The sequence below is a fragment of the Trachypithecus francoisi genome, unplaced genomic scaffold, assembly GCF_009764315.1.
Source record: "Trachypithecus francoisi isolate TF-2019V2 unplaced genomic scaffold, Tfra_2.0 Lachesis_group0, whole genome shotgun sequence".
NCBI classification, from domain to species: Eukaryota; Metazoa; Chordata; class Mammalia; order Primates; family Cercopithecidae; genus Trachypithecus; species Trachypithecus francoisi.
In genome coordinates, this window is record NW_022681453.1 from 48,498,202 (window position 1) to 48,526,127 (window position 27,926).

The 27,926-nt window shown below is 42.0% G+C and overlaps 1 protein-coding gene and 1 long non-coding RNA gene across 12 annotated transcripts in view; one reads left to right on the forward strand and one right to left on the reverse strand.

The window, feature by feature from the left end:
* ITPR1 (inositol 1,4,5-trisphosphate receptor type 1) overlaps positions 1-27,926 on the forward strand; it is a 356,972-nt gene that overhangs the window by 210,266 nt on the left and 118,780 nt on the right. For 4 of the 11 annotated variants that reach the window (XM_033210504.1, XM_033210506.1, XM_033210507.1 and 1 more), the window contains 6 exons: positions 1,039-1,223; positions 5,208-5,356; positions 6,638-6,749; positions 12,241-12,273; positions 20,350-20,385; positions 21,929-21,979. In XM_033210504.1, the coding sequence (XP_033066395.1) occupies positions 1,039-1,223; positions 5,208-5,356; positions 6,638-6,749; positions 12,241-12,273; positions 20,350-20,385; positions 21,929-21,979 (566 nt within the window). The remainder of the gene's footprint in view (positions 1-1,038; positions 1,224-5,207; positions 5,357-6,637; positions 6,750-12,240; positions 12,274-20,349; positions 20,386-21,928; positions 21,980-27,926) is intronic. The other 7 variants (XM_033210510.1, XM_033210511.1, XM_033210512.1 and 4 more) reach the window with 2 other exon arrangements.
* On the reverse strand, positions 18,995-26,949 carry LOC117083174. The gene is made up of 3 exons (XR_004436981.1): positions 26,857-26,949; positions 26,270-26,361; positions 18,995-19,074 (listed from the first exon to the last, which is right to left on the reverse strand). It is a non-coding gene; the product is annotated as an uncharacterized LOC117083174 (long non-coding RNA).

A 27,926-nucleotide genomic window follows, 5' to 3' on the forward strand; every position in this document is an offset into this window, starting at 1 on the left:
CCCACTGCTGTCCCTTGTCACACCCTTTTTCTGTTCCAAGATTTGGTCCAGGCACTACCTTGCATTTGGTTGTCATGTCTCCCCAGTCTCCTCTGGTCTGTGACCATTTCTCAGCCTTTCCTTGTTTCTTACGACTTTGACAGTCTTGACAAGTACTGGTCAGGAGTCCTGTAGAGTATCTTCCATCATGGAAGATGTTTGTCTCATGCTTATTTAGACTGGAGTTCTCCTTTTTTAAGAGGAAGAAAGAAGGACCTATCCAGAAAGAGGAGTTTATGCCATTGTGAATGCTACCTTTAGGATTATGTTTGGGGCCGGGCGCGGTGGCTCAAGCCTGTAATCCCAGCACTTTGGGAGGCCGAGACGGGCGGATCACGAGGTCAGGAGATCGAGACCATCCTGGCTAACACGGTGAAACCCTGTCTCTACTAAAAATACAAAAACTAGCCGGGCGAGGTGGCAGGCGCCTGTAGTCCCAGCTACTCGGGGGGCTGAGGCAGGAGAATGGCGTAAACCCAGGAGGCGGAGCGTGCAGTGAGCTGAGATCCGGCCACCGCACTCCAGCCTGGGCGGCAGAGCGAGACTCCGTCTCAAAAAAAAAAAAAGGATTATGTTTGGGATAACCCAGCATTTTTGTAGATTGTTGAACAAACCTGAAAAATAACTAGCAAATGATTCATTGGCCAAACGAGTTCCCTGCCTTGATTATTCTTAAAATACACAAACACCTCAGTGACGATAAGAAGCCATTCATTGAGGAAACCCATTGAACTTTAACGCTGACATGCCCTAGCCTTATGACCTGAGAGTGTTTTAACATTCCTCAGAACTGCTGACCCCCAGAATTCACACTGGGAAACCCTGACCTAAAAGATGGTAAAGTTGACTTGAGCTCCTCAGTCTTTAAGCTCAATACCAGGCAAGCCGGCCCATTCTGGGTGTGAAAAACCTGCCCAATGGTGAATAGGGCATTATGTCCATCTGTAGGGTGTCCCCCATAAAAATTGTAGGCTCACGACTCATCTTTCTCCTGTACAGCCAAGAGCCGGGCCATTGCCATTCCCGTGGACCTGGACAGCCAAGTCAACAACCTCTTTCTCAAGTCCCACAACATTGTGCAGAAAACAGCCATGAACTGGCGGCTCTCAGCCCGCAATGCCGCACGCAGGGACTCTGTTCTGGCAGCTTCCAGAGACTACCGGAATATCATTGAGAGATTGCAGGTAATGCCTGGTGTTGAGAGAAGTGATGCTTAGCCTGGCCTCAGGTGATTGCCACACACAGCAGTGTGTTCTTGAGCCAGAGAGCAAGCATCTAAACTGGGCGGTAGGAAGATGTCAGTGTGGTGAACGACTAGTCAAATGTTATGTATGTAGGGCCAGGAGTGGGAAGTCACTTAGAAATAGAAAAGTTCCTGAAAAAGTGATGGTTTTTAAAGGTTACTCCTAGATTTGCAGATTTCTTGGTGAAAAATTGGGACTCTGCTCTTATTAGAAGGAAATATTGAAATATTATGGAGGATGTTTAGAATAAGAGCATAAATATTCCATTTTTTCCATCACTCTGGGATTATTTAGCCTCTTGAATCAGCAGGTGAACAAGGGTGGTAACACCTGAGAGAAGAATTTTACATCAGAATGAGGCAGATGAAAACAAAAGTATTACTTCCAGCTAGATTATAGACCTTTTTTCTTAGTATCTACCAAGACATCTGCTCTTCTTTTATTAAAGGGGAGAGTAGAGAGTATTAGATGTTAAACACTTAACATTAACATCTTTTTTATACAAGCACCTCAGATGATGCTCTCACAGGTAGTACATAGACCACAGTTTGAGAATCACAGATCCTTTGAATGAGCCCACAAGCAGTGTTTAAAAGTGTAGTCTCAGGCCAGCGCCTGGGTTAAATTTAAATCCTGGCTCTGCCCCCTAAAAATGGTGTATTCTTGGGCGAGTTACTTGACTTCTTGGTCCTTCAGATTCCTAGTCTGTAAAACAGTGACACCTGCCTCATGTGGTTGGTGTGAGAATTAAAGAGAGTTGATAATATGTCTCAGTTACCTGTATTTTGTGCAGCAAATCACAACACTTACTTTATTCTCTTTTGCTCTTCTGGAGGTTGACTCAGAAGGGCTCAGCGAGCTATTTCTTGCTTAGAGTCTTTCATGGGGTTGTAGTCAGATGGTGACTGTGGTTGGACTCATCTTGACACCTTGCTCACTCGCGTGTTTGGCAGTTGCTGGTTGTCAGGTGGGACGTCAGCTGGAGTTGTTGACTGAAACATCTCCATGTAGCTTGGGCTTCCTCACACCATGGCAGCTAGGTCCCAAGATGAGTGTGTATGGAGAGAGACAAGTGAAAACTTTATTGTTGTTATGACCTAGCTTCAGAAGTCACATAGCATTACTTTTACTGTACTCTGTTGGTCAAGGCAGTCTCAAAGGTTCACTCAAGTTCAGGGAGAGGGAATCTAGGCCATCATTCAGTGAAAGGGATGTCAGTGTCATATTGTGAGAAGAATGTGCAAGACAGGATATATTGTGGTATAGCCATCTTAGGAAAATACAGTGCACATAAAATACATAGAGCAGTGCCTGGCATGTAGTGAGCACTCAGTTGAGGGCTGCTGTTATCATTATTACTCTCATTACTGTTGTTTACTACTGACTGTAACAGTTACTGAGTCTCTGTACGGTTACACAACCTACTTGAAGAGAGATGAATTCATTAAATCATTCATCAGCTCCATGCTAGGCTCTGGGGATACAGTGATCAGCAGAACCAGAAATGATGTTATTTGTCTCATAGTATCTCAAGTATTGGAAAGGAAAAAGAGACATTAATTTTAAATATAAAATGGTGAGAGGGACAAGTGAGAAGTGCAGAGAAGTGAGGAGCGCTTGAAAGATTTTGATAAGGAAACTAATTTTGTTTGAGGTTAGGGATGAGGGTCAAGGAAGACCTTGCTGAGGAAAGTAACGTTTGAACCAAGAGGAGAAGGAACAGTAGGACCTAAAGAATAAAAGGGAGGGAAACAGCATGTGGAAAGACCATTACACAGAAAAGAAGATGAAAATAAAAGTATTACTCAATTCCAGCTAGATTACCCCTTTTTTTCTTAGCATCTACCAAGAGATCTGCTCTCCCTTTGTTAAAAGGGAAAGTAGTGAGTATTAGATGGGTGTTAAACACTTAAACATGCATCTTAACTTGACCTATGAAGCCCTGCTCTTATGAGCAAAGGAAGGTTAGTGTGGCTGGAGCCAGGAAGCTGGGGAGGCTGGCGGGACTTCTTGGGTCAAGTTAAGAATTTCAGCCTTTATCATAACACAACCAGTTCTTAAATAACAAAGAGAACCAGTTCTTGATTCCTGATTGAGTGCTTCCTGATCCCACTATGCTTTTAGAAGGGGGGAGGGATGTTGTGGACTCCTAACTCCATGAGCACACAGTATTTTCTCACCTGCTCAAATGAAATAAACTATCTGCAATCAAACATGCTGGTTTCTTGTGCTCTTCTTAGATTTATTATGCATATTCTTGGGAAATTAAATGAAACACATAGGTGGGCAATACTGTTCTAAGGACTTGGCCAGTGGCTTAAAGGATTTGCATTATCCAGTTATTTACCGTCTGAGTTCTTGTGGTTTATGAGATTGCCTAGTGCAGCAAAAGTTGTCATAGAAGAAATTCACTCGCAAACTGACCACTTCTATAATTAATCCCCATCTAGACATTCCTCTCACTTAAAGCTAGCATCTTTCCCCACCCATTGCTTTGCCATCTTTGTTGGTGTCTCCTTGATTGCTGAATGCTCTACATTTGACAGTACAATGCAAATCAATTGCAATGTAAAGTTCAAACTGTGCAAAAGATGCAGGATTTTATGAAATACATGAACATGATAAGAACAACTTTAATCCCATGGAAATACTGTAGACAAAGATTTGCCAGAGTCAAGATCAGTTAACTATTGAAGAGAAAATTGACTGGGTGCTTCCAAAAGGGATGCTATGGTGGGGAACTGATAAGATCCTCAGAATTTTCCAAAAATGACCCTTTTTTGACTGTGCTGTGAAAGTCAATATGAACTAAGGGATGTTGCAAAGTACTGTCTTACAGTCTTGTTGGGAAAATTGCCCCACTCAAAATTATTTGATTGATTCATGTATCTTTATGCATCTTAAACCTTATTGAGTGATTACGTTCATCACCCAAATTGTATTAAATCTAAGATTAAATTATCTCCATATCGTTAGTTTTAGTTTCTGGATAAAAGATTAGTTACTTCTTTCTCAATCCCATCTGGGTTCCAATTTAAGCAGCTTTTCCCATGCAAATGTCCTTGGTTAACCAGGCCTTCCTGTATTATCCGACGTGACATGCTGTGTTTGGCCCCTGTCTTAGCCAACATACCTCTAGGAAGGTTCTGAGTCACCAAACCATAGAGCAGACTTTAGCATCTTTTGAAGATAATTTCTCATCTGTTTTCTATCATTTGCCTTCAAATGGTGTTTGTTGTGTTGGTTTTGCTGCTCTTTCAACTTCTCTCTGTTTTCCTTTCCTACAGCTATGTGTTTTGCATTTGAAGACCATCATGCTATCAGGGTACATGTATTTAGCATGTTGATACAGCATGTTCATTCATTGGTGTCCTCATGTTTGTATGACTTTTTATTATGTGAATAATTCATGCTCATTGAAAATAGACAACACTGACAAGTATTTCTGTATAGAAGAAAATTAGAATCACCTGTAATCCCACCACCCAAAGAAAACCAGTAGTAATGTTTTAATAATATTTGATGTTTATCCTTTAGCTAGATATTGATGATGTTTATAAAAATAGGATTATTATTGTTTGACCTTTGTTACGCCCATGTCATAGACATCTTTCCATGTTGTTAAATTGATTTTTTGCGTCATATTTTAAGCTATATGCAATGGTACGTTGAGTAGCATAAGGCCATCTTGAAAGAAGGGGTGGTGGGAAAGTTGACTTGTTTTCACTTTGTTTTCTGCATCAGGGGCTAATGTTTCAGGTAACCATTGGGCAATATCTAATAATTTGAGATGCCAGATGATACTAAAGTTACTCTAACCTAGCCTACCCGTGCATCAGTGTTTTAGGGCAGAAATCAATGTCCTCACCCTCCTGTGGTCAGTGTCTGCCTGAGCCACTGACTGAGGCTGTGTTTCCGTTTTAGGACATCGTCTCTGCGCTGGAGGACCGTCTCAGGCCCCTGGTGCAGGCAGAGTTATCTGTGCTCGTGGATGTTCTCCACAGACCCGAGCTGCTTTTCCCAGAGAACACAGATGCCAGAAGGAAATGTGAAAGTGGCGGTTTCATTTGCAAGTAAGCGGCCTCTCTCTCTGGGGTGTTCATTTGCCAGAACCTTGATGACCTCACAAAGCTTTTGTTCCCGAAGAAGGAGACGTTGTCCTGTTTTTTAACTTTGATGAATGCAAGGTCATGTGCTAAAGTCCTGTTCTGACCTCCCCAAAGTAAGTTTGTCTATTAAATCCTGCTTACTGACACTTTTTTGTTTTGTTTTGTTTTGCTTTGTTTTTTGGTGAGAAGTTCTTATTTTAACTGCATGCCCATTCATTCGTTCATTACGGTGGACCAACCGTGTGCTGTAGTACAGACATAAAAAAGCCATGATCCCTCAGCCCTCAGAAATCTCAGACCTTTCGTGACCTCACTATCTTTTCGTAACAATGTTTTAATTTCTTAGTTTATGCCTTGTGCGTAATCTGTAAGCAACAAGCAGACCCATGGTTAGAAATCTCCATTAGATTTTTGCCCTAGGGCCAGGTACAGTGGCTCGTGCCTGTAATCCCAGCACTTTAGGAGGCGGAGGCTGGTGGATCACCGAGGTCAGGAGTTCAAGACCAGCCTGGTCAACATGGTGAAACCCCATCTTGACTAAAAATACAAAAATTAGCCAAGCATGGTGGTGGGCTCCTGTGATTCCAGCTACTCTGTGGCTGAGGCAGGGGAATCACTTGAACCCAGGAGGCAGAGGCTACAATGAGCCAAGATCACGCTACTGCACTCCAGCCTGGGCAACAGAATAAGAACCTGTCTCAAAAAAAAAAAAAAAAAAGAAAAATTTTTTTTGCCCTGAGATTAGTTGTTTGTTTAGCTTGGGGCTGGACTCTGCCTATGAGTTTCTTACTTTTCTGGACCCCTCTAAGGACAAGCTTGTGCATAAGGGAACTGTGTGTATTGGCCTCAACCATCGTCCTCATGAGTTGTTTCTTTTTTTACAGTGTTGGCATATTTGACCCATTTTACCAGCAATTCTCAGTAGATAAATAGCCACGCTTTATAAACGAGCAGGTCTGAGTGGACGTCTGTCTCGGTTCTTCTGTCCATATAATCTCTCCATTATATGTGGCAGACTCCTGCTCAGTGAGCCTGTTTGCTGTGACTTACCAGCAGGTGTCGCTATTGAGACACAGTCGCTAACTGGCTGTTCTCAGTGCAGGGAATGCCCTGAAGTATGTTTAACCTGAGAGCTCTTAATAAATATTTGTTCATTAACGGACTAGTTAAAATAAATTGCTTGTGAAGTGTTTTTAATTTAAAGTTAGCTTCAAGGACGTAATCCATGGTTTTCCCCCCATTCAGGTTAATAAAACATACAAAACAGCTGCTAGAAGAAAATGAGGAGAAGCTCTGCATTAAGGTCCTCCAGACCCTGAGGGAAATGATGACCAAAGATAGAGGCTATGGAGAAAAGGTATTGCATTTTATTTTCATGGTCAAACCAGGTTTTACTATGACATTGAAGGGAGGGACCTTTAAAAACCCACCTTAGCTCAGGCATTACTGACTTTAAATAAAAAAATAAATAAATAAATAAAAGGCTGGTTATCCAGCCCTTAAAGGGAGCTAAATCATATGACTATCTTTTTTAAAAGTCAAATATACTTAGTCGTCTCTTATAGGCTGCTTGCCACCTAATCTAATGTCAGAGAAGTGGCAATAACAAGATTTTCCATCTATTTAAATTCCCAGTGAGAAGCAAATGCCTCTTGTGTATCAAAGTATGCATTTCTGATTTTTAGGTTTCAGCTAAGCATACCTGTGGGTTTGCTTGCCTCGTTCAGATGAGATGTTGCACAATCCTTTCAGTGTACCAAGAGACGCCCTCCACTTCTAACTGCAATTAAGGCAGGCATACACGTCACCACTTCTGAGGGAGATTGGGAAACGGACAGTCCCGTGACCTGATCTTAGTATATTCAGTGAGCAAGGATATACCAGCTCCATTCCTTACACCTCTCATGTTGGGCAGAGCAGGACAGAAACAATCCCATTCCCTTTCCTTTCAGCCCCCAGCAACAAATCATGGGCGTGAATTTAAGTGTCACCCATTTTCATTTGAAGGTAATAACGTTCACTAATGGTCAGTCAGCTATGCTTAGCAACAATTTCTGAGTAGGTGAATATGCTGATATCACCGACTTATCAAAATACCCAGTAAGTCATTTTTTCAGCTCTAGGAAGAAGCCTTGATAATTAAATCAGCCTGCCTTGTCAAAATGGGTGGTGGCAACCAGATTGTCGCAAGTATAAATGTCGGCAGGAATGTTGCTTTCTAACCTATCTCTCATTAATATTAGAGCAATGTTACTAGTGAGACTCCTTGGATAAGAAAACAGAAAACAGATTTTGTGGTTTCTTAGTTTATACCATGGGGCATAATCTATAAGCAACGAGCAGTTCCGTGACTAGAAATCTCCATTACATTTTTAGAAACTAATTAGAACATAGGTTTCTGTAACTCAGTAGGAATTTTGCAGAGAAAACCTGCCAGACAAGAGTTTATAAATATAAATGATAGAAGTGAAGACCCCTGGTAAGGTGAGAAGTGCTGGGATGGCCTGTTCCTACCTGTATAGGCACCTAGTAGGTCTTGCTCTTAAAAGCAAGAAAAGAAAAAAAAGGTAGGGGTTGGGGGAAAGGCTGATGGCAGAGAATACACTTACCAGACAGATAAATAATAACCATTTATTTCACAAGATCTTCATTTCTCTTAAAGTTAGTTTTCAGAAACATTTATAAAATATGAATCTAGTTACGGAAACTTGCTCTCCGTAAAAAAGGTTAAATCCACCAAAGCTGAGTGAGTATTTTTGAATCCATGGGCATAAAACCTGATTTTTCAAATCTGGAGACCACAAATTTCTCTTATTTGGAATATCTATTTCTTTCTATAACTGAGGTATTTAAAGTAAACTTTGGTGCCTCTATTCTAGTGACTGTTACAAGTTGTGATTATACATGCAGTTCCCTGCAGTTGTCTTTTTATAACCTGTAAAGTAGAAGCATTGTCCTGGAGTTTCCTGAGTCTCGATTGCATGGCGGACAAGTATGTCAGGGTCTTTGAGGCCATGTGGAAAGTGTGCTGCCCTGCTCCCTGCCCCTACCCATTAGTGCCAACGGGGAGAGCATCCCAGACCCCAGGGGATGCCACATGGGAAATACTGTAATGCATGTTATAAAGCTCATGCAGAAAGAAAGGGCATAGGGTTGAGAGGACCCTCAAAGGAGATCACTTGGGAAGAGTAAATTATATCACAATTTCATAGAGGTTCCTGGGGTCTAGTTAAATCCTTTTCAGCTGGTGAAGAAATTAGTCACACCTAAGCAGAGAGGCTTGGAGAGAGATGGCATTTCTTTCCAGTCTGGTTAGGGCTGTCATTCCCCTCCACGAACATGAACAAACTATAGGCCAGCATGGAAAATGCCGTGAAAGCAAGGAAGATGCTCTAGAAACCCACGTTAGCCACTCCAAACCTGCAAGACTTGCAGTGCTGCTGGCCCAATGCTTGACTGCCGGGAAATGCTACTTAAACATTTCTATTAATTGAACTTCAAAAGAGAGAGAAGGAGAACAAGGGACACTAAAGTATTTCTGTCTCCTGACCTGGTAGCTGGTATTCACTTTGTCTGTCTCACTAAGGCTTTTTGAAGATGCTTTTTGATGGTTTACTGGCTGCCCCGTTTGACTAAAGAAGCATGACGCACAGGGCAGGCCAACTTTTTCAAGGGCAGAAATAACCCGGAGCCAAAGAACTAACCTTTCTCAAGCAAACCAGTTCGCTTGAGTCAATATAATAAATGAGGTGTTCTTTGGCCTGAGTGCTGAGGACGACACCACAGTGAGTATAGAGGGAGGCCGTATCCCTCCTCCCATCCCCATTTGCTGATGAGTGGCCTCTTATGGAGCTTCTCCCGTGACTGACACCTCCCTGGTGATGTCCAGAATTGTTCTGCTTCTCTGCCCCCTCCTGAGCCTTCATAGCCAGAGAATTGGATCTGGAGGGGCCGTGACATGGCCTCTTCCAACTCTCCCTGTGCATACGAGGAGGCTGGGGCTCAGAGCTGAGAGACTGGCTGAGGTCATGTGTGAAGTCTATATGAGATCAAGACTAGAGTCTGGGTTTCCCGAATCCCTGTGCAGTGTCCTCTCCAGCCTCCCCTGAAGTGGTGTCTACCATGTGTGGGCCGGGTTTTCTTGCCTTTTTTCTAAGTGATAATCCTTAAAGATGATGAGACGTAGGTACCTTCACCCATCTTTACTATTTCATTCAGCTTGAGTACTTAGTCAAGGTCACAGATGAAAAAGAAAGTTGACGTCATTCTTTATGATCCTGTTCAAAAACATTGGTGTGCCTGTATGGATCTCCCTGCCTTGGGGAAAAAAGCCATGAAGAACTGTCACCCATATTACCAAATAGACTAAAACATGATAGAATCACTATAAGACTGACCCACACTTTTTAAAAGTCATGGATATTCACTCGTTTCCTAGATTATGTCATAAGTAACAATGATAACATGGATCGACCTCTTGTCATGTGCTAGCCACTATACTAAACACATCTACCTTATCTCAGTTCAGCCTCAGAGATAGATACCACTATTGTCATTAACTATTTTATACGCAAGGAAGAGAAAACATAGGTTCGGAGAGCTCCAGAATTTGCCCGGGATTACATAGTTAATAACAAGGAAACCTGGCATTCAAACCCAAACAGTCTGATCCTAGAGTCCTAGTTCTTCACCATTGCATTATCAGGGAACAGATGGACACCATTTGAGTGTTTTGAGGTCTACCTACAGATTGAACCTCTAAGTTTCCATTATGTTACACGATTATGTAAACAATAGTGGGCATTAGCCGTGACAGCACTAAATGTATCAAAACTTAAACATCTAGTCTTCAGCTCATTGCTGATTTTTCACACTGTTGAAAACACTCTCCAGTAGATGACAAGTGAGTTTACAAAGTGTGATTGTCCCAAGGTCTTCCAAAACCTGTAGTTCTGATCAGTTCCCACACAGAGGAATATGGCTAGTGAGTAGCAAGTGGTTGGTTCACTTGTCTGGGTCCAGTGCCCCCAAGTACCTGTTCAAGAACTATCATGGCTGAGCACGGTGCCTCATGCCTGTAATCCCAGCACTTTGGGAGGCCGAGGCGGGTGGATCACCTGAGGTCAGGAGTTCGAGACCAGCCTGGCCAACATGGAGAAACCCCTATCTACTAAAAATACAAAAATTAGTCTGACGTGGTGCCACACTCCTATAATCCCAGCTACTTGGGAGGCTGAGGCAGGAGAATCACTTGAACCCAGGAGGTATGGAGGTTATAGTGAGCCAAGATTGCGCCATTGCGCTCCAGCCTGGGTGACAGAGCAAGACTCCATCTCAAAACAACAACAACAACAACAAATTATCATGTATGATGAAAGGTAGGGGCTGACTGAAGAAGATGGCCAGAGATTTTAATCATGACCACTTAGGAATAAAAAAAATCATCTTTAATTCTTATGTCTCTACAATTCAAAGGACCACCAATGCATATACTTCTCAGAGAGTGTTAAATATAAAATAAATATTAAAACTATCACCAAAATAATGATGCAATATATTTTTGCAGGATGCTTATAGTGTCTTTCTATCCTGTGTATTCAAAGTTAATAAACTTTAAAATTATACAGGACTTTACAAACACTCTGTGTGCAATGCCTACTAATCTCTGCTTTTAATCTACAATTTAAACCATGTCTGTGTTGAAAAGAAAATAATCTCCCACAGCTAAATATCTCTAAAATTTAATCTGAATCACTCTCTAACTCAGAAAATCTTCAAGCCCCTAGACCCGGCTTGAGAAGGAAACATAGTTATTTTATGTATTATTAATAACTGATTTTGTTTCCTGTAGGTTTTTATTATTAAACTACTCTTGACTTAAGTTATTACTCAAAGAGCTTTGGAAAGAAATTCGGAGGCCAGGAATTAATGTAAAAGGATATCTCAGAATGTATTTAAAATCCGTTTCCCTTCTGAATCGTAGTAGCTGTTTTAGTACTAGAAAGTATATGACCTCAGGTAATACCTGGGCTTTCATTTCCTACATTGTCAGTCTCCTATTAATTACCAAAGCGTCTTTGCTCCAGGTGAGTAAAGTATTAACATTTCCAGCTACTAGTGTTTCTGACAGCAACTTAAATTTGCAAAATATACTCAATGTTAACAAACCTAATAAAAAATCAGTTGAGTATCATCCATCTATCCTTAAACAAGCATAATTGTGATACTTGTCTTGTACTTTTGTTTTTCTTGGACACGATGCTGATAAATCCTATGTCACTATAATCACTTGAGTTGGCACTAATCAACCTAGAGGGAATGTAGTTTCCTTTAATCATCCGCAGGACCAGGCTGGGGATATGCTGGTCTTATTAGCTGCTGAAGTTACAGCTGGTACTGTTTGAGCTTCTGTCCCCCACTGAGTCGTAAAATGAGGCTAAGGAAATAATTTTCTTCTAAACTGGGCTAATTCTACTCTAGTCTTTCACTCTACTCTTTCCCACCCTCTGGAAAAAACATTGAGGAATTTGCCCTTGCTCCCAGCTCGGTTCAAGTTTTCATGTCCACAAGCAAGCGCAGGGCTGTCTGCACACGTGGTTAAGTGACCTGTGAGGTCTGATGCCTGACGTGTGAATAAAGTATGGCAGCATCGTGTCCGTTTTGGTCCCGAGCAGATGTCACGGTGAGCTCTGGCCATGTCCTCAGTGCCCAAGCCTCTTAGGATGGTTACCCGTCTGGCAAGGCTTTAAGGAGAAAGCAGCAATAAGAGTAAAGTCTGTAAACTTGGCTGGCTTGTATTTCCTTTTCTAACATTTCCTTCTTTCTCTCTCCCCTTTTTTCTTTTCCAGCTAATTTCCATTGATGAATTGGATAATGCTGAGGTCCTAATTTTGTTGTTTTTTGTTTTTCATGTCTCATGGTGGTGTTTCTGTGACACCCTCCCAGTTAGCCCTGTGATCCTTCCTCTAGTCTCTCAGTGTCAGAGTATCTGGCTTTGTGTGGTGTGCCCTCTGGGAGTGAGTGGAGTCTGTCATGTCTGTGTTAGCATTTCCCATGAGTTTGTTTGCCATTAGTCCTTGGAGATCTCATCTAAGTCTAGATAAAGACTTTCTAAACTGCGATAAGATTTTAATTGTTCGCTGTCTAAAATCTCAACTGAATTGGTGGTTGACGCTGGCCATTAACCTACCTCTGAAAGTCAGTTTCGAAATTGACCTAAAGGACTTCTCTATCTGTAAGTAAAGCATCTGATGCCAAAAGATATAACAGCATTGGTATAATCTGAAAGTAGTGAAAAAGGAAAACTCACTACTCTCTTGGTCTACGTATTGAACAGTATTGAGTGTGAGAGTTCATATACAACTTTTTTTAAGTGCAATGTGAATTCCTACGTGCTAGTTGAGACTTTCCATCCGCAGGCTCACCGGCGAGGTTTGAAATGTACTGTATCCGTGGCTTCTCTTCAAGGAAAACTATGTATAGATCCAGAAATTGAATATCATCCAGTGGCTTCTGCACTTACGTATCAAGCTAGTTTCCCTTACCCAGAATTACCCTGGAGACTGCTTAGTGGTCATTTTGTTTGGGATTTGGAGGCCTCTTGAATGTTTTCTGTTTTGTCCATTTTTTCAATATTCTTTGCTATATTTTTAGGTTGTGATACATGCTAGGTAAATGCTACCGGAAAAATTGAATTTGAGGAATTCATGTACATAATTGAGAGGGCTTAATTGGTTGCAAATCAAGCAAACTGGACTAAAACTTAATTTGTCTTTTAAAAGCCACTTCTCTGATCTACTTCCGATCTCTGTTTCTTCTTTTGCCAGAGCAAGAAATGCCTTTAGATGAGATGGAGCTACCAAATAGAACATGCTGTCTGCTCTAGTATCTACTCTAATTAATACACCGTAATTTCAGGAATACTAAGAAATGGTTCAGATATCCCTAAGGAGAGTTTGAATTACAGGTTTGAAACAGAAAGCAGCATGAATAGTTATGTTGAATTTGCACAGTTGCCTTGGGAACGGGGCTCAGAGAGGCTCAGTGACTGGTCCTAGCTCACACAGCTAGACAGTGACTAAATCAGGACAAACACATGACTGGCTTTTCCGATGTGCTTACTGTTCTACCACAGTAAATTCCATAAGCACAGATTTTTCCTTAATTAGACAGGAGCAGTTGAGAGGGCCATGCCTTCTGGGAAGACTGGAAGGTGAGAAAAACAAAAGGGAATGCACCAACTTAATTAACTGCTGTAGCTGCAGGGAATTTTGCCATTTCCTGTTTAGTGTTCCTTCTTCCGGGTTATTTGTATGCCAGAAAAGTCACTTCTATGCTGAATTTGGTGCTGGCACCCTTTAAGACTCTTGTTTCTACATGGCGTTGTAAATGCCTCACTGATGTAAATTTTTCCCCTGAAATATTGAGGTAGAGTTTCTATTTGCTTAAGTACAAATTAAGTCGGGAAAGGAAAACCTTCCCTAATCCGAGTCTGTGGTGTTATTAATACACTGTTTTGCACCATAGTAATCAGTTGATGTGTTTGCTTGCTCAAGATAGAACTTGGGTCTCCTGGCTGGGAGTTTATTGCTCGCTTATGGAAAGATTCCACAGTTGGAGCAGGTGTGTTTATAATTATACTCTAGGAAATAGAATACTGTCTGTTTATAAAAGAGGAATGTTCTGGCAGCCACTCAGATTCTTTGAAAATTCCCTGAAGAAGCAACTGTGGATCCCCCTCTGCGTTGTTCCCCTGGCAACCATCAGTGCCGGGACACTGATGCCCTGTCCCCAGCCCCTCAGGCTGGTGGATCTGGCCCTCTCAGCAGAGATGCCTCCTTGGCCTTTATCATTGATGCTGTTCTGGAAGCTACCACAGCTCCCGTGGTTTCTCCCCCACCAAGCTGTTTGCCGGTGTGTACTCCTGGAAACCTGCAGCCCACAGCTGGAGGTCTGCAGAAGCTTAATGAGAGTTCATGCTGGCCCAGGATGAGGGCAGGACCTCACATCTGAACTGCACACCCATGCTCCAAAGTCTAAATGTGTTGGGGAATAGCCCCAAGGCTGTGTAGGGCCTGCCCAGCGGCCCATTGAAGAAGGGCCACCACGCTTTGATCATAAAGGCCATTTGATGTGCAATTAATGACTTGAAAAAAAGCACAATGCCTACTGAGGCCCTGTCAGTGCTCTGAGAAAACAGGGTGAAATGAGAACAGAGGTGTAGATTTCCTGCAAGAAAAGTGCATGGTATGGGGTCTTCCCCGCTGCCTTCTAGAATAAAATTTTGTTTGAAACCAGGAAAAGGAGGGGTTGTTTGTTTTTCGGCAAACAAAGAAGCAGAGTCTCCATCCTTACCCCCTGATTTTTCTTAATCCCTTGGAGCTGGGGTCGGGGGACAGATGGGGTGGAGGAGAGAGGGAAACTCCTTGTGTTGGTGTACCTTCCGCTCAGAGCTGGACGAATTGTTACACATGTGTACACCAGTGTAGCCACCACCTACATCAAGATACAGAATGTTTCCATCACCCCAGAAAGTTCCCTCCTCTAGCCATTCTTGGCTTGAAACAGTTACCAGCTGGTGCTAAAGACATTGGTTTATATGACCAATATTTGAGTGCCTGTTATGTCCAGGGGATTTGGATTCAGTGGTGCCCCAAATGGGCACAGTGTCTGCCATTCTGGAGATTACAGTTTTGTGTGGGCAAACGGATAATAATACAGGTTCGTGCAAGATGACAGCTCTCAACCATGAGACACATTAGAAAGGAGAAGCTCGTGGAATCTGGGGACTTCTACCTAGGCAGGGAGGCCAGGTAGCAGCTTAGGAGATCAGGTGATGACAGGTGAGTGGCCCCAACAGGTAATCATGTGAGTTACTTTCCTAAGCTTTAAAGCGCTGCGCTAATCAAACAGAGAGTTCTGGCGAAGTACTCCCGAGGTGGTGAGCACAACAGTAGTCTGCCTAGTTTTCATAGACGTGTCTGTAGAAAGGATTGGTGTGTTTAGAAAGCGTGTACTGTAGTTCAGTGGATGTGTCTGTTTCTACATATTTGAGATGTGATTCCCATTGAATCACTGCCTCCTTGGAACTGTGGAATCTCTGGAGCCATTGGTGCCAGCTAGGAACTTTGCCCTCCTGCATTGCAACAAAAAAGCTAAATTCACATTCCAGCTACTCAGGGCGGCTGCAGGCTGCATATGTTAACTCCTCAACTTCTACCTTGAGCTGCTTCTGCAGGCAAAAGATGCCATTGTAAAATTCAGAGAGGGGGGAAAGGGAGAAACACAGAATGATTAAATTTCACCTTCAGGGGGCGTTCTCATGACGCCCAACCCAGGGTGGAGGTGTCCTACTTTTTTACATTGCTGTGAACTGCTGGGTTGGGTACCTGCCAGCGTTCAGGCAGCAGTTACATAAGAGCTGCTTTTTTTCCTGGAATTTAGGCTCACTGCTGATGTGTGACCTTCAGCAGTAATTGCCAATAAATGCAGTGGGGCTGTTTACTGTTAGACACTGGCAACCACAGAGCAAACTCAACTCAGAACATACAGAAGCTATTGCAGAATCACCGGAGATACATATATATATATATATCACTGAGATTATTCCATAATGACTGAAGTTGTATACTTTGGTCATGTCAGAATGTGTTTTTAAAAAATGAACTTTGCTGTTGAGTTCCGATGAGCTCGTTCTATAAAATGTAGGTGAAACCACATCGTTGGAGCTAAATAATTTTTGCTTAGTTCTGTTTCTAAAAACAAATACAATTAGTAAAGATAGTTGTCTCAGCAGATAGGAAGACTTAAAGTTGTTCTACTGAAATGCTAGATAACTTCTATTTTAGCTCAATTTTCTTTAAAGCTTTCTGTTTTCTTGGTGTGGGTTTTCAGAGGCTCATGCAGGACTGGACCCGGCAAACATATTTGCAAGCCTGTTCGCTATTTGTTTGTTGGTCTCCTCTCAGGTTATGAGTGAGTGGAAAGGAACTCTGAAGACTGATTCGAGGGGCTGGACATACAAATTGTCTTTGATTTGCTGATAACTAGATCTGTGATACAGTTACATTTTTTGAATTGCATTCAGTTTCTATCAGGGTAGTCATAGAAAGAGACATCCCATTTCAAAGGAAAATTCTAGAAACCCCAGGGTAGGAGGGGGATTCCTGCTGAGGGCAGTAGGAAACAAAGGGTGTTTACAGGCTGCGATCTGTGCTGGTCTGTGATAGGCACACATGAAGCGGATGGATGGATATGGGTGGGTGCTGTTGTGCAAACACCAGAAATAGTCACCTTAGGAAGTCTGTGTGCTCCTTTTCATTTAAGAATGATAAAGTATAATTTCCTTCATTTATAGTAGAAATTCGTTCCGTGATAAAATGCTAGGTACATTATGTGTTGCAAGTGAGTAGATCAGTGTCGTATATGCATATATTCAGTTACTACCCAAGGTACCATAATGAGGGCCTGCTTCATGGCCTCATCCGGGAAGGACACTTAAGATTCAGAGACTTGAGATGCAGTTTGAATTTCTATTTCAAAGCCAGTCATTGGGAGTTATTTTTCTGTTGTTAGGTTTTGCTCACCTTGCCTAAAAACACTGGGAAGACTTAAGATTGCAGAGTAAATATGAAGAGGCAGTAGGGGGCACTAGTTGGTTTCTAAGCTCAAAACCAGACCACATCAGATCGCTATGAATCACCTGTTGGTGTGTGAGACTGGCCTTGACTGGAGGTGCCAGCACCTGAATGTAGTGACTGGTCCTGGGACTAACCAGGAATGCAGAACATGGGAATTTCAGACAGCCCATGCCCTCAAAACATTCCTCCTGAATACATGTTCAATGAGGGCTTCACCTTTCATGTAAAAAAAAAAAAAAAAAAAAAAGTGACAATAAAAATATAATTCCATTTATTCACTTATTAAACATTATCTTTTGCTTGGGGTATTATACATTATATTTATACAGAACTTATGTGAACATACATATCCTATTAATGTGCTTATATTTATTGAAATTACAGCTTATTGCTGTAAAATAACCTTATCCTCAAGGAAACATAGCCAACATCCTTATAGGAGGAAGTGCTAGTATAGGCTATTGGTGGTTTTATCAACTTAGATACCACATGTGGCCTGGCCCCTTCCATGCCTGGAAACATTTTATGTCCCAGCGGGTTGGATTATTCAGGGAACTTGCTGGCTAGATATTGTGTAATGAAGTTTACTGAAAATAAACCAAGGATTAATTAGTATTTTAGCTAGAAGGAATCCTAAAGAATATTTGCAGCCATGCGCGGTGACTCACACCTGTAATCCCAGCACTTTGGGAGCCTGAGGTGGGCGGATCACATGAGGTCAGGAGTTCGAGATCAGCCTGGCCAACACGGTGAAACTGCGTCTCTACTAAAAATACAAAATTAACTGGGTGTGGTGGCACATGCCTGTAATCCCCGCTACTCAGGAGGCTGAGGCAGGAGAATCGCTTGAACCCTGGAGGTGGAGGTTGCAGTGTGCCGAGATCATGCCATAGCACTTCAGCCTGGGCGACAGAGCAAGACTCCATCTCAGAAACAAACACACAGAAAAAGAATATTTGCTTTGTCCTCCTTGAATAGATCAGGAGGTGGATGCCCAGAGACGTTCAATGACTGGCTCAGGGCCACACAGAGCGCCAGAGCTAAACCCTGGATGAGCCATAGTCACAGGATGCTCATGCAGCGCTCTGGGGTTTTCCAATCTATTCCATAAAGCGATCGCATTTAAAAGTGTTTTTCTGGTTAGACGTAATTTTTGAAGCTGCACAGCATCCTCTGTTTCTCAAACGGCTTCATAAAATTTTCAAGGGAAAAAAGACAGTTATTAATTTACGTTTAATTTTTGTTTTAAGAATTAATTAAACTAATTTTAGAATAAGCATGACAGCAGTTTAACAGAGGAAATAGAGTGTCAGTACAATCATAAAACATAATCCCTGCCGAGTGATTAAGAAATAGATATATACCACCTATGTCTATTCTGAAAGAATTCGAGATGCTTCTCTGGACAAAGCACAGGCAAGAGAATTCAAACAAACGACACATGAGTTCCATCTTTATTTTCTTTAGCTTTTGTTTTGATTGGCAAAGGGGTAAGAGGGTAGCTGTGTGCATTCCTATGGTGAATCCATGCCTATAATCCTTTTGTTCTGATCATACTGGATCAGTATAAAGGATGCTGTAGTGGGAGGGTTGTCCATGCAAATAGTAGAATATAATACTTCTGTCTATATCTCTGTCTGCTCTAAAATGCATGGGAAATTGCTTTAATTCTGCTTTTTCTCATATGTTCTTTTTGCACTAAGGGAAGATAGCAAAAATGTTTACACAGTTTTAATTCTTTAGCGTACAGAATGTAAGGGTAGAGTTAAAAATGCGTTCTTGGATTGTGACCTTTCTATCATTTTGCAGATACCTTTACCTGTGCTCTGCTTTTACTTTCCTCCCCCACTCAAGTCCTTCCTACCACCGGCACCACCCCTCCCCACCCCGAACAGGAGGCTGCGTGCTTCAGAGGCAAGTTTTCTCCCTAAGATTAGCGGAGTTGGGCTCACGCATGAAAGGTCATCTGTCCAGAATTGAGTGAGCAACCCTTGTTGTCTTTGCCGAAGTAGTTTAATCCCCTGGATCTTTCTTTCATTTTCTCTATTGGGAAATAGACAAAAGACAAATCATTAGATTACATAATATAGCAGCCCTATATTAAGAGGCTTTCTTCCCTCTTGGTGATCAAACTACCAAAGGGGTAGTGTGGAGCTGAATGAAGACACCACCAGATTTCACAGTGTCGCTGCTCTCATGCTTTCAACACCAGCCCTGGCCCGCCACCCGACAGCCACCTTCTGGCCCTGAGATGAGTGTGCTGGAGCTCTGTTAGAGGCCAAGGTCACACAGTTGCAGCATGAGCCTTGGGTTTGTCCCGTGGCCTCAGACTACACCGCACACCAGTCACACTGCTGGTGTGTGACTTTGGTCCCAAGATGTCCAGGTGGGGTCTGGCAGTTCCATCTGACATCTCTTGTCTGCTCCAGGCACATGTCCTTTTGGAGGGCAGATTCACGGCACTGTCTGCAGACGGAGTGGTAGGCTTTTCTCCAGGCATATCTTTGTGTAGTCCCTGCATGCCCTCTCACCCCTTCCCCCTCACCTGCGTGTCCTTTCGAGGCATCCTTTTGTTGCTCATCCATGGGTTGGAAATTGTGAAATCAAGGGGGAGGGTGGTATCTGTGTGGCATGGCTGGGATGGGGCAGGAAACCCAGACCATGAAGCCCCCAAGGGAAATGCACGGGGTGGGAAACTCATCTCCAAAGTCACCCTGAGTGCAGGAGACGTTGTTTCTCCCAGAGACACTGGGGAGGAGGGAGGCTGCAGCCCCGAAGCCCAAGCTGGAGCCTAGGTCTTCTTTCCTGCTGTAGGACAGGCTGTGGAGAACAGACAGACATGGGAGAAAGCCTAAACCCACAGGAGACATGTGACATGCGGAACTTTCCCAAGCCTTGGGCCCCTGCTTTCATCACTACCCCTGCTCCCCTGAGAGCCTCCATGGACACGCATACTATTGCTTTCCCTGTCTCTGTGGACCGAGACACGGTTGTGCTGTGGTTCTTCCTTTTACTTGCTTTGTTTTAAAGCATCATTCCTTCTTGGTTAGTGGTAGACTTTTTTGTTTCATTCTTATTTTTAATGTGTTCCCCCATTGCAGGTCAATTGTCTCCTCCAGCACAACCACATTCAGTTTGATTTGAAGGTATCTGGTCACTTTGATTGCCGAAGCCCACTTCGGCCAGTGATCCAGCAGCGTTGCCTCATGTCTGATCCTTCCTTCCATGTTTTGTCCTTGAGTGTTGGTCTCTGGACTTCTCTGTGGCCCACAAGATGCAAGTGCCATGACTAACGTACTTCGTTTTACTCCCAACTAGCTTCCTCCCGCTCCGGATTCTGAGAACGCCACCGAGGTGTGTTTGCCTGCCTATATTTGTAGTGCCAGTGCCAGCAAATATGGGTGCCTCTCGGTTGTCCTGGTTGGGTGTCTGAATTGTTGTGACAAAAAGTCTGTCCCAGTGGTAGATGTAGGAGGGAGGTCTCTAGGCTGGCTGCAAACAGATCATTGCTGTCGTGGATGTGGCTCTCAGTGTAGAAAGAAAGTCCTGAGGAGCTGGATCCAAACTGAGCATCCTCCAGGTGCCAGGACATGGTTCTTTGAAAGTTCTCACTCAGAACCATCTTAATCATGAGACGTTTAGTTGAGACATGGGAGGATGTTTGTATAACAGTTTCTGCTGTTATAGAAAATTGACTTTGGGTCCTGTGCAGAGATGATGCAGTTTTGAAGTTATTCTAAATTAGTAATAAAGAATATTTATAACTGTAGAAAAAGCTGCTAATAAACTTGTAATGCACTTTTAAAATCTTTTTATTTTTTGAGACAAAGTCCTGCTGTCTCCCAGGCTGGACTGCAGTGGTACAACCTTGGCTCACTGCAACCTCTGCCTCCTGGGTTCAAGTGAATCTCCTGCCTCAGCCTCCTGAGTAGCTGGGATTACAGGCATGTGCAATAACGCTCGGCTAATTTTCGTATTTTTAGTAGAGATGGGGTTTCCCCATGTTGGCCAGCCTGGTCTCAAACTCCTGACCTCAGGTGATCCGCCCGCCTCAGCCTCTGAAAGTGCTAGAATTACAGGCATGAGCCTCTGCGCCCAGCCTACGATGCAGTTAAAAAATAAAAATAAAAATCTATCCTTCTTGCTACTAACTAAACTCACTAAATGAGAGACTAACATTTCCTAAGGTGTGTAAGATCACAGAGAAGCTTTTTGGGGAGACATATTTCCAAGTATCAAAATTTAATTTCAGAAACTATTCCAAAATCACAGTAGTTCAAGCTAGAATGAAGTATACTTCATTTGAAAGAAGTCTTAAAAATGAAACATGAACAAATGATTGAATAGCGAAGTTGCAGTGTCTGTGTTTTCTAATGATCAGTGTTTAATATCCTAATCGGAGCTCCTCATTCTGTTAACAGTTGTGTTACAAGACTTGTGCACTCGTGGGGTGGAGAGAGCCATGGTCCCATGTCTGTGTCTGCTCAGAGGCGTGTGTCTTGATGTCCTTATGCATGTGCTGTGCAATGATGCATGTATGAATCTTAAGGACCTGCCCGATTGAGTCTTGAATTACAACCCTTTTTGGGTTAATGTCACAGCATATAATATAGAACTTCTTCTTCATGGTCTTTGCAATAAATTATGTTGGCCAGAAGGTCATAGGTCTGCCCATTTTAAACAGTGCACTAGGGTCGGGGGTATGGGACAGTCGTTAAGCAGCATCTAAAGTAATCAAGCATGGATATTCGGGGGAAAAACAAAAATCCAGACCTATTCTCCTTTTGTGTAACTCTTGTCTATATATGAACCCTCAACGTATTTTATATGTGACTGATGCTGCAGATGGTAGTGTTTCCTTAGTGTTGTACTTAAAATGGAATTTCTGCATGCCTAGCAGGAGCTTGAACCAAGTCCACCCCTGCGGCAGCTGGAAGACCATAAAAGGGTACGTAGTCTTGAGTCTTGGGTATTGGGAGCCAATGATCAATGACCATCATGCCTCCATCAACCACACACTGTGATTGAGAGGCAGCTTTTGTTGCTGATATTGTTAAAGCACTAATTGACTCAAGAGCAATCACAGCCATGTATATAAATGAAACTAAATAGTGGTTCTGCCCATTGTCTACCTGATCAGAGCACTGTAACCAGCTGGCCTCCCAATAATGACCAGTTAAGCTTTTCATGTCCTTTTTTCCTTTCTGTGGTGGCTTTCTATTTAGGTGAAATGTTAAAAAAAAAAAAAAAAAGAAAAACTGTAATGGCTGACGACCATTATAGATAATTTATAATTATAATAATGGAAAAAAGTTCATAATTATATTACCTAGCCACAAGAGCCACTAATATTTTTGTTATTTGGGTGGCTTTTTAGAGACAGATATTACTCTGTTGCTCAGGCTGGAATGTAGTGGTACGATCTCAGCTCACTGCAGCCTCAACCTCCTAGGCTCAAGAGATCCTCCTGCCTCAGACTCCCAAGTAGCTGGGACCATAGGCACCATGCCCAGCTAGTTTTCTTTTTTTTATTATTTTTGTGGAGACAGAGTCTTGCTGTGTTTCCCAGGCAGGTCTCAAACTCCTGGGCTCAAGCAATCCCCTTGCCTTGGCCTTCCAAAGTGCTGGGATTACAGGTGTGTGCCACCACGCCCAGCCCCACTAATGTTTTAATATTTCCTTCTACCCATTTTTTTATACACATGAGCACATGTGCCAACAGACACAGGCACATTTGCATTGTCATTGGGATTATTCTAAGTATACAACTTTTGTACCCTGTTTTGTCATTTAATACCATATCTGAGCATTTGTTTTGAACATCTTTGAAAGTTAACAGCTGCCTGAAGTTCCCCAAATTGACAGGTGGTTCATCATTTTTTTCCTTTGACGAAGAAATGAATGAATGTGTGCATCTTTGAATGAATTCCTAGAAGAGGAATCCCTTGGCCAAGGGGTAGATGTGTTCTTAAGGTGCTGATTGTGCCTTGCCAAACCGTTTCTAGAAGGTTGTATATATCCATGAGCATGCCAACAGCACTGATTTTCATGTTGCCCATTTTTGGGAAGATAACCAGATGTCCTGGTGACACAGGCTTCATCCTCATTTCACAAGTAGGACATTGAGATTCTGGGATGTTCAACATCTTGTCTAAGGTCATGGAGTTCAAAAATGACCTGTCATTCTGAAGACTGTCTTGGAACTATGATCACTGGTGTCTAGGAGAATTTTTCTATTATTTTTGTGGGTACATAGTAGGTATATGTATTTATGGGGTACATGAGATGTTTTGACAGAGGCACACAATGTGAAATACTCACCATGGAGAATGGGGTATCCATCCCCTCCAGCATTTATCCTTTGAGTTGCAAACAATTCAGTTACACTCTTTAAGTTACTTTAAAATGTACAATTAAGTTATTGTTGACTGTAGTCACCCTATTGTGCTATGAAATAGCAGGTCTTATTCATTTTTTAACTTTTTTTTTTTTTTTTTTTTTGGGTACCCATTAACCTTCCCCACCTGCCACCTGTCTTGGAGAATTGATGCCTGAGATAAATGGAGAGCCAGAGGCACCTTTACTCTGCTCACACACCCAGGCCCCTGCCCAGTCCCACTGCATCCTAAATCCCTTTTGTTTTCTTGCTCTGATAGAGACATCAACTTTGTGATTTCTCAGACTAGGACCGGAGAATAGCTCCAGGAAGTTGGCATTTCAGCAGCATTCAGGACGTGATGCTATAGTCCTTCTTCTCCAGCTTCCTGTATCTCCTGCATTTCATGGCCCAAGGCACCTTGCATTCTTCTATTTTCCATCCTTGCCTACCCTTTAGAATTGTCCTAGGTCCTAGGAGTAGCTGGTAAATGCACACAGCTGTCCCTCATGTCCTAAGCTCTCAGAGGACTTGGTATTGAATGCTGCCTATGCCCGTGAACTTTGTAATTAGAAACAGGTTCAAGTTTTGGGGTTTTCTTTTGTCAGGTACTAGATGTGTGATTTTGAGCAAGTTAACCTCCCTATGCCTCAATTTCTTCTGCTGTAAAATGGGAGTGACAACAGTCCCCATACCTTAGGACACTGAGCTGTGCACATGAAGCACTTAGCACAGTGACTGGAATATGATAAGGGATATTAACTTGTAGATACCTTGTGGATTGAAACATTGAGGTGGTTTTATAGACAACAAGAGGAGAAAGAAGGTATGTTAAAATCCAGGCGCTACCCTCATGCTGACTAAGGTGTGAGAGGCTCACAGCTCACATGAGAGGGTGATCTTGCCTGAAGCACATGATCTTTAAGTGGCTGGAACCTGGGAAACGGAAAAGGTCAGTTCTCTCTCTCCTTTGTGTGTGGCAATGTTAACTCCTTAGTGCCTTGTTCAACACTGGCTCTCTTCCCACGCAGTTCCTTCACTTATTTAGTTCAATTGATATCAGTGGAACACATGTTGGTAGAGTGACCAGGTAGGAGCTTGGTTTCATTACTCCACATCACTAATCTACCAATTTTCATTGTTTTAATGTGACACTTATTACAAATGACTTTTTCTTTTCTCAGTCTTAGGTAACAATGTGTGGGAATTTCTGACTGAGACAAACATCTGATATTTGTTTGCATACTGTAGGTGTAAACTGCTGGAAAAAAACTGGTATTATTTTTAAAAAGGGTTGCACAGCCAAATGTTAAAGCTGAAGAAGTGACGTTATTTGAGAAGTCATTTTTTTTTTTTTTCCTTCTCTGCAATCAGATTTCTCAGCCTGGTACATTGTGAACAGCTTAGTGCTGTTGAGTAATTTATATCAAGATGATTAGGAAGGCTTTTCTCTGCAGATTTTAATTTTTCTTAAATTAAACCACTGTCTCAGAAAAACAGAATTTTCCTTGAACCCGAGTTTTCACACTAGGGATTTGCATAACTTTTAATGATTCTTATCCATTTTTCCTTTCTATCCCCCTTACCTATAATTCTCAGTCTTTATTCTTTCAAAAAAGGAATGAATCTCATCTGTTGTTTTTTTTTTTTTTTTTTTAAAAACCCTTGCTCTCTGGTTTTTCTTCCTTGCAGTTTAATTTTGTGTGTGTGTGTGTGTGTAGTGTAGAGAAGGTGAGATGAATATGTGCCAGAAACCTTATAATTAAAAGCAAAAAAAAGTTTGTGGGGTGGAATGTGTTTTTTTTTTTTTTCCCCCAGAATGAGCACATTTCATGATATTCTCTTATGGGGGAAAATGTACCATTTGATGCATCAGTTGCTATGGTAACTGCTAGGGTTTTTCTGTTGAAGGAGAGACAAAATGGTAATGTGAGATCCCTTTGTAACTTGAGTTTGGCATCCAGGCTGCATAAATGTGGAGTTCCTGTTCCTGGCGTCCACGTGCTCCTTTCATCACCTCCTGCTTGCTTGATTGTAGACTGACCAGGGTCTTGCTGTTCACCCTCAAAACCATGAGGAGGGGGAGAAAAAACAAGCCGCCACCAGAAATTGAAAATCTAAGCAAGTCATTCTACCTCCAAGTGGAATTGTGGTGCGCAGGCTCCAGTTGAGACCTCCTTAAGAGATGTGTGTTTGTTGACTGGTCACAGCCATACTGCCTTTGACTTGACCACTCAACCCTATGCACTTTCAGATTCCTGTTGCGATGGCTACGTTGGCTGTCTTCTGTGACTGCAGCTTACAGGTCTCAGCCCAGCCATTTAGCACTCAAACAATGTTCTCACAGTGCCAGAGGGGATCCAGTTAGAGACTTGGGATGGTCAACTGCCAATCACTCCTGTTGCTGGAGCTCAAAGTCTGTGTCGTATTGAAAGAGAATCAAATAGATTCATTATGATATTTAAAAAGGGAAATCATATTTAATCTATCATATTCAACATATTTAATTTATGATATTCAACATATTTAATCTATGATATTCAACATATTTAATCTGTCATATTCAACATGGAGACAACCTTTTCTTGCCCTCAATTCTTTCATCATAGGCATTCTTGAATGTAGCTTTAAAACTTGTGCTTCTTTTATGAAGTCAGCCTTTTAAATCACTGTGTTCCCAGTGACTTCTCCAGAGAGTGCTCATGTGTTTACACTGGTGCCTGACACTGGAATACCAGTAAAGTTGTATCTTTGTTCCGGAATGGGGTCTTCTAAGTCATTAAAGAATCTTGCACTGAAACTTTCTTCCCCACCTATGAGCAGTTTATTTAAAAAGTACTTAAAATATCACAAATAACTTACCCATTTGAAGCACTCTTGGAATTCTGAATTTACAGTCGGTCCAGTGAGAAATGAGTTTCATGAGCTGATAGAAGTTACCCTCCTTTGCCGAACTATGAAGAGAAACATATTTGTGGGTGGAATGGAAAGAGGAAATTTGGGATTTTTTTGTTTTCTGCACATTCATTTAAAAATCAGTCCCCTCCCGTCTCCCCTGTTTATCCCATCCCAATCTGTCCCTGGAATCTTTAATTAGCAGCATGAATTAACAGAGTAGATAAACCTTTTCTGGGACTTTCGGCGGTTTTCATGATTGACAGGAGCCAGGAGTTTCCTGCCTATCTCCTTTCTTCCTTGGTCCCCCACTTCTCCCAGGGTGCCTCCCATTTCCCAGGGTCCCCGCTTCAGTCTGCTCCCTCCCGTCTTGTTTTGCAAATGCCTCACTTGAAATCTCCAGACCTATTCTCAGAGCTTATTAACAAATCATTTTAAATTCTACTGACTCATGGTTCAGTTGCAGGTCTTTTCAAAAGAACTCTTGAGTCTCTGTTTTAGAGACCTGCTCCATTTCAACACTTTTCCTCTTGGCCAGACTTCTTTTCCCTCACCTCTCTTGATGATGTACCAGAGGAACTCCATGCCTTGCTACTTTCATACTGGAAAAGAGTCCAGGGAAAATTTTTACAGCCTTTGACTTTTAGAGCCTTCAGATTGGGAGGTGATCTTGGGGCCCCTTAGAAGGACGGCCGAAGATGTAGAGCTGAGAATGCAGAATGCATGCTGCCTCTGGTTACCGGCTTGCCAGCATTCCCCATTATTACTGAACAATGGAGGTTTTTTAGGTTAGAGTAATTACAAAGAGTTACTATATCCCTGTTCAGGACTCTTTGATATTTATATTTTTAACAAATTTTATTATAGAAAAGTTGAAATCTGTATAAAAGGAGTCAGAAAGGTTTCAAAACCCCTCATGTATAACTCCGCTTCAACAGCAACTGTCAACTCATGCCCACTCTTGTCTCACTTATATCCCTTGCTGCTTCCCCTTCTCTCCTGTATTGTTTTAAAGAAGATTCCAGACAAAATGCCATTTTATCTATGTTGGTTTTTTTTATATATTTGATATCTACCACTCATGCCACTAATTTATTTCCTATAGCATTATGAAGTTTTTGTTGTTTTTGTCTTTTGTTTTTTAAAACATTTGGCCCATTGACTATTTTTGTAAGAAAGGCTTACTTTTGGCTTATTGTATCATCTTACTCTATTACTCTGAAATCTTAATATTTTTTTGGACCTTGGGAATAAACCTTGTACTTGAAATAACATTTTTATATTGCTATGTGGAAGCTGACCTGTAAGCATTTTCAATTTGTCTTAATTTTATCAACTTACCCCAAAGGGATTTTTGTTTGTTATTGTTAGTTGTCCTTCAAAATTTCTGTTCTGTCTGATCATTGTGTGAGAGGGTACTTCAGTCAATATTTTAGATTGCTACCATTTTTTTAAAAACATCTGGTTTTCTGAGAAAATATTGAAGTTAACTTCAGAGTTTCTAAATGCTTCTATTAATAATTTAATTTTTCGCCAAGTGAAACTGGGCCAATTATAACTGAGTACCCCTGTGTGTTTTGAATATTCGTCACTCAGTTATGCATTAAATGCAGAACCTGATTTT